The 7,204-nt window shown below is 38.5% G+C and overlaps 2 protein-coding genes across 2 annotated transcripts in view; one reads left to right on the forward strand and one right to left on the reverse strand.

Annotated features, from left to right (window-relative positions):
- Gnai3 (guanine nucleotide binding protein (G protein), alpha inhibiting activity polypeptide 3) overlaps nucleotides 1-7,204 on the reverse strand; it is a 73,220-nt gene that overhangs the window by 39,339 nt on the left and 26,677 nt on the right. The gene's annotated exons all lie outside the window — the stretch shown is intronic.
- Nucleotides 3,997-5,110, forward strand: LOC105997471 (60S ribosomal protein L39). Its single transcript, XM_013031896.1, has one exon. The coding sequence runs from the start codon at nucleotides 4,168-4,170 to the stop codon at nucleotides 4,321-4,323; it is 156 nt and encodes a 51-aa protein (XP_012887350.1). The 5' UTR covers nucleotides 3,997-4,167; the 3' UTR covers nucleotides 4,324-5,110.

The following is a 7,204-nucleotide window of genomic DNA, read 5'->3' on the forward strand; positions in this document are numbered from 1 at the left end:
GTTCTTTTTTTTTTTTTGATTGTGATTAAGTGATTACATAATTTCTAAGTCACAAGTTCATTCTAACTTTCCTGGAGCAAATTGTCTATCACAGTCTGGAGAGTACTACTTTTACTTTTAAATAACATTTTTCCTGAGATACTAGCTTATGAGTAATATTGTACCTTTTAAAAAAAGGTAAACCTTTCATGAGTATTAACAACATTTATCCATGTGAAAATATAACTTGGGGCTGGGAATGTGGCTTAGTGGTAGAGTGTTTGCCTAGCATGTATGAAGCCCTGGGTTTGATTTCTCAGTACCACATAAATAGAAAAAGCCAGAAGTGGAGCTGTGGCTCAAGTGCTAGCCTTGAGCAAAAACAGCTCAGGGACAGTGCTCGAACCCTGAGTTCAAGCCCCAGGAATGGCAAAAAAAAGAAAAGAAAATACAACTTGGTGATCCAAAAACGACTCATATCAACAAATTAGTAAGGTGTCAATAAGCAAAATACCATCTCAGTTACCTTCTAAGTTATTTTTTTTTTTTTTGGCTATAATGGAGCTTGAACTGAGAACTTGAGTTTGCTAGGCTGAGCAAAGCTCGCAGCTCAGCTAATTATTAACAATCTTTGAGTACAGTCCAAGTCTAACTTGGAAGTAAAGGAAGTTCAGATCTAAAGACTAGCTCCTCCTAAAACATGTTTCAGGTACAAACAAACTTAGTATTTCAAATAACTTCTTCCCTTGCTTAGCTGACACTATTAATCACACCAACAGATAAATTAATTTCAGTTACAATTTAAGAACAAAAATATATTTAGCATACATAGAGCAATGTATCAAAACTAGAATTAGTGATCCAAGTGCAATGTTAAGTTCAAGCAGCTTGAATTACAGAAATGATAGTTGATTAGTAATCAGGTAACAAGGATAGCCTGTACAGATACAGGCTTAACATTAACTCCAATTTGCTAAACACTGCAAAAGAGTTATACTGAATGAAAACCAAATACTATTTGTCTTCTCTGTTCTCTCTCCTTTATAACATTTATATCTTGGGCACTTAATGAATTTGTCTTCCAGATTTCCAATTTCAGTTTTTAACTATCTTCCTAAGAAGCTATATAATGTTAAAATAATTTCAAACTCAAGAGCAAGAGAAATAACACTAGACTCTTTATAACTTGCTAAAATACTGTCTGGTTAATTAAATAGGCTAGGTCTGGTGGCACACACTTATAATCCCAGCTTCTCCAAGGCAAGAATCAAGAGGGATCATAATTTGTGGTTAGACCTGAACAAAAACTCTAGCACCTATCAATAATTAAAGAAAAACAAGGTTTCAGGCATGGTTAATTTTGTAAAGTATCTACCTAGCAAGAATGCAGCCTTGAGTTCAAATCCTAATGCTTCTCCTCCCACAAGAAAGAAAAAGAATATGAAAAAAAGATTCTTGGAGCTTGGTGCTCTGGTTTATGCCTATAATCCTAGCTACTCGGGAGGCTGAGATCTGAGGAGCACAGTTCAAAGCCAGCCCAGGCAGTAAAGTCCATATGCCACTTATCTCCAATTAACCACCAGAAAACTGGAAGTGGAGCTGTGTTTCAAAGTGGTAGAGCATTAGCTTAAGAGTAGAAGAGCTCAAGAACAGCAGCCATACCCTGACTTCAAGCCTCGGGACCAACCAAAAACACAAACAAACAAGAATCTTGCAATTGCTGTAAATAAATAGAATAGAATAAAAACTCCTAGTGAACTCATGATTTATTTTGGTTCCCAATTTCAGAAACTTCAGCCCTTAGTCCTTGGCTGTACTAATTCTGGGCCCATGGTGAAGTCAGGCAGTATGTGGAGGAGATTCTTCACTTCAGGGTAGATGGAAAATATTATTTTAGATTTTGCTGATTTTGATATTAAAAAAATTGGAATATGACCGTGACTGAGTCATTGAACTCGGAAACTGGTTGTAAGAGATGAGAGCAAGAAGAGTTAAAAACAAGTGCAGTTTTCAGCTTAGATGAAGTTGAGACTGCTAGTACAGGAACAGAAATGTTCAAACAGGTAGATTTGGAGGAGAGAGGTAAAGAGAAAGCAAGGTCTGTACTAGATGCACTGATCTGGAATGAGTGGCAAATAAATTAAATACTGGAAAAGGTGAGGAGAGATAAGAAAAATTCATCTCAAACACAGCAAATAAACTTCTCAAAAATCCCAGCTTTTTCAGCTATTCTCCAAAAGAAGAAACAAATAATTCCTCATCTAGACTCTTCACAATGTCTTTGGTTTTGTTTTTTATTCACTTTGACATTTCATTTTTTGCTCAACTACCTAATTTTCCTGCTTCTGTCCCTTTATATGCTTTTCTCCTGGTCACAGATGAGGACTTTAAAGAATGGTGGCTAGGTAGCAATGTAGAAGAACATGATGAAAAACAGAAAATGAGGGCTGGGAATGTGGCTTAGTGGTAGGGTGTTTTGCCTAGCATGCTTGAAGCCCTGGGTTCAATTCCTCAGTACCACATAAACAGAAAAAGCCAGAAGTGGCCCTGTGGCTTGAGTGGTAGAGCGCTAGCCTTGAGCACAAAGAGGTTCGAGGACAGTGCCAGGCCCTGAGTTCCAGCTCCAGGACCAGCAAAAAAAAAAGGAAGTTCTTCTCTATAGAAAAACTTTGATAATAACTTTAAGAAAGTTCATGGAGGGGTTGGCTCAGTGGTAGAGTGCTTGCCTTGCATGCATGAGACCCTGGGTTCCAATTCCTGAGCACCACATAAGCAGAAAAAGCCAGAAGTGGTGCTGCGGCTCAAGTGATAAGGTGCTAGCCTTAAGCTGAAGAGCTGAGGGACAGCGCCCAAGCCCAGAGTTCAGGCCCCAAGACTGGCAAAAAAAAAAAAAAAGAAAAAAAAGAAAGTTCATGGATTCTTTTGAGCAAGACATAATGGGTTTAGACATCCCAGATTTAAAAAAAAAAAAGAAAAAGAAAAAAAAAGGGAGAAAGGGAAGGAGAATGGGGCAAGGAATACAGATCCACCAACTCTCTTTCCCAAGAAACAAGAGGATGAAGTGGCACATTAGCTTGGAGGAGCAAGAAGAATACACAGCAGAGTGCTTCAGTTGTTACCAACTATCAATTTTATCAGACAAAAAAAAAAAAAAAAAGACTACTTTTCTTGTAATAGTACCAATAAATGTAATAAGCTAAAAGTTCATTTTTAAGGAAACAATTTCAGTCCTGGACAGTTTCAGTAACATGTCCAGTCCAATCTAGTAAGTATACAACATCCTATTCTATGGTTATAACAGTATTACAAAAATAGCATCATCAGCGAAGACTGAATGTAACACAAGGTCCCAAAAAGGAACACATTTTGACTGCAAAAGTGATTAATGTACTAAGCCGGGCACCAGTGGCTCACACCTGTACTCCTAGCTACTCAAGAGGCTGAGATCTGAGAATAGCAGTTCAAAGCCAGCCTGGGCAGAAAAGTCTGTGAGACTCTTATCTCCAATAAACCACTAGAAAACCGGACGTGGCTCTGTAGCTCAAGTGGTAGAGCACAGGGACAGTGCCCAAGCCCAGAGTTCAAGCCCCACGACCGATCAAAAAAAAAAAAGTGATGAATATATTTATACAGAAGATCTAAACAACACTGACTATAAGAAAACCTTTTTTCTTTTTGCAACACTTTATATTTTTAATGAGATTTTCCCCAGACATAAGACAAATCTTCACAATGAATTTACCATCTATGGCTGGGAATGTGGTGTAGTGATAAGTGCTTGCCTAGCATGCATGAAGCCCTGGGTTTGATTTCTCAGTACCACATAAACAGAAAAAGCCAGAAGTGGCACTGTGGCTCAAGTGGTAGAGTGTTAGTCTTCAGAAAAAGAAGCTTAGGGACAGTGCTCAGGGCCTGAGTTCAAGCCCCAGGGATGGCCAAAAAAATAATAATAATAAACAAAATTTACCATCTATAAACTTGATCCAAAAAATGACAAACATAATGAATTATCATCCTATAGTAGGATATCATGGGACAGTTATTAAAGGGCAGTTTTATTTCAATAGTAAGCAATTTGAACAGCAGCACACAAATTTAAATATAAATAGCCAATAATACAAGACTTAGATCCTCCTCTTCAGCTTTTGTTTGCCATCGTGGTTACTGTGCCTTCCAGAGCTTCTCATCATGTCTTCTCACAAGACTTTCAGAATCAAGCGGTTTCTAGCCAAGAAACAAAAGCAAAATCGCCCCATTCCCCAGTGGATTCGAATGAAAACTGGTAACAAAATCAGGTACAACTCCAAGAGAAGACACTGGAGAAGAACCAAGCTGGGTCTGTAAGGAATTGCTTCAGATGCCCACATATTTATGTCTACCATGAACCAGTCAAGCCAAAACATCAATACTGCCTGGACTGACAGTTGGGCATTTTTTAAATTGATTTTTCTTTGGTTATTTTAATAATGGGCACAGTAATAAACATGTAATAAATATTACATTAAAAAAAAGACTTAGATCTTGAGTTTTGCCACTGATTTAATTCCTTTTACCACAAAACAGTTTTTTAATTATTTGAAGTTTGGAGAGGGGGAGAAGGGATGATCAAGAAGGACAAAAGGAATGAGTACACATACGTACACGTATACAGACATGTCATGAAACTTCCCTGAACAACCAAATAATGTTAATAAGAACTGTGGAAAATAAAGCATTCTCTGAAGATCTTTGAAAAGAATATTTTCTTCAAATAATAATCAATACTCCCTGAAAAGAGGATCTAAAATGATAAAGCCTCACTAACATCCTAATACAATGACATTGCCACTTGCTGAATATTATTTGCTAGGCACTAACATTATGCCTTTTACACAGGCATCTCATTTCATATTAGGAAACAAGTATTATCTCTAATGTACATACGTGAACATAATGATTTGTATGGTTAGATTACTTGTTTTAGGTCTCACAGCTAGCAAACAACGGTGGGAATTTAACTGCTTTATGTGAATCTAAAAGCAGTGCCTTTATCCATTAAACTAATCCTTCAACTTTCATCACACAGCATATATGGAAAGTGATCATTTTCAAGGCACATAGGATTAAGCTGGAAGGGTTTGGTTAAAAGGGATTTTCCTTACATTGTGACGTCATGAAAAGTAAAATGCCAACTATTACATTAAATATTAAATACTGAATTGGTATAAACTTTCCAAATAAAAATGTTTCAAATTGGGCTGGGAAGTTGGCTCAGTGGTAGAGCCCTTGCCTTGCATGCCTGAGGCCCTGGGTTCCATTCCTCAGCACCACATAAGTGAAAAAGAAAAAAGCCGGAAGTGGCGCTGTGACTCAAGTAGTAGAGTGCTAGCCTTGAGCTAAAGAGCTGAGGGACAGCGCCCAGGCCCAGAGTTCAGGCCCCACGACCGGGCCCCCCAAAAAAATGTTTCAAATTACCACATTCAGAAAGTTTACAGAAAAAAAAACCAAAACAAAATATTCAAGTATTATTTCAAAGGATGTAATATTCTGATGTAAAAAAATGACTTAAGAGCTAAGCATGGTTCACATGCCTGTAATCCTGATTTTGGAAGGCTGAGGAAGGAGGATGAAGAGCTCCAGGCCAGCTTGGGCTATGTGCAGCAAGACCCATCTCAAAAGAAGAGGAGAGAAGGAAAGGAAGAAAGGAGGAAAAAGTGGGGAGGGAGGAAGGATGGAAGAGAAGGTAATTGAAGGGAAGGGAGAAGAGGAAAAACAAAGGAAAAGAAACTATATGCCACTCTATATGATGCTGCACACTGGTTGGGAAGGCTTTTACAATATTTCTTTCAATAGAAAACTATGATTAAACACTAATTTGGCATATCAAGATCTTCCCAATAGTATCAAAAGGAAATTCAAATCAAACCAAAGGACTGAAACACTGAAGTCTTCCTTAATCAAACCCAACAGCTAATTAAGTTTCTACATTATGTATAATCAGAAACATTTACCTTGGTTTAATAATGATAATCACAATTAATATTAATGAGGTAGTACTATGTGCATGGCTATGTTCTGCTTTACAATATTATCATATTTAATCCTCATAACAACTCTGAAGTATATCTATTTTCTCCAGTTAAAAGATAAAGATGTTTCCCGAGCCAGTGGCTCACGCCTGTAATCCTAGCTACTCAGAAGGCTGAGATCTGAGGATCAGGTTAGAAGCCAGCCTTTGCAGGAAAGTCCATGAGACTCTTATCTCCAACCACAAGAAAACCAGAAGTGCTGCTGTGATTCAAGAGATAGAGTGCTAGCCTTGAGCAAAAAGAAGCTCAGGGACAGTGCTCAGGTCCAGAGTTCAAGCCCCAGAATTGGCCAAAAAAAAAAAAATCTAGTTAATAACTTCCCGTAAGATTATAGCTAGTAAATGAAAATCAGGATCTGAATTAGTCTGACTTTTGCTGTTAATCATGTGAAACTATCTCTGTAAGAGAGACACCTTAATGTTAGTTTCACAGTGCTGTACCCCTGAAATATTCCATGGTCAAAACAAAATTATCTGGGGCTGGGAAGGTGGCTCAGTGGTAGAGTGCTTGCCTTGCATGCTTGAGGCCCTGGGTTCGATTCCTCAGCACCACATAAGCAGAAAAAAAAAGCCAGAAGTGGCATTATGGCTCAAGTGGTAGAGTGCTAGTCTTGAGCTGAAGAGCTGAGGGGCAGCGCCCAGGCCCAGAGTTCAGGCCCCACGACCCAGACCCATTTAAAAACAAACAAACAAACAAAAAAACAAAATTATCTGTATACTGTTTTGGATGTTTTTTCATTTTTGAGTACTACTGGAGTTTGAAATCAAGGCCTCCCATTTATTAGGCAGGTGTTCTTCCATTAGGCCACATGTCCAGCCTTTACTACACTTTTTTTTTTGTTATCTTTTCGTTTAGCAATACTTCCTGCTCCCTCACCTGGACAGCAAATACCAATTTTAGACTTCCCAGTGTTGCCGGGATGAAAGAAAGGTGTAAACTACCACACATAGCCTCTTCCACAGAGATGGAATTTCAAAGACTTTTTCCTGTCCAGGACTGGCTATGTAGCTAGAATGACAGACACACACTACCTCAGCCAGTTGTTGGTTAAGAAGGGGTCTTAGGGGGCTGGGAAGGTGGCTCAGTGGTAGAGCGCTTGCCTTGCATGCATGAGGCCCTGGGTTCGATTCCTCAGCACCACATAAGCAAAAAGAAAA

The sequence above is a fragment of the Dipodomys ordii genome, unplaced genomic scaffold, assembly GCF_000151885.1.
Source record: "Dipodomys ordii isolate 6190 unplaced genomic scaffold, Dord_2.0 Scaffold146, whole genome shotgun sequence".
Taxonomy (NCBI): domain Eukaryota; kingdom Metazoa; phylum Chordata; class Mammalia; order Rodentia; family Heteromyidae; genus Dipodomys; species Dipodomys ordii.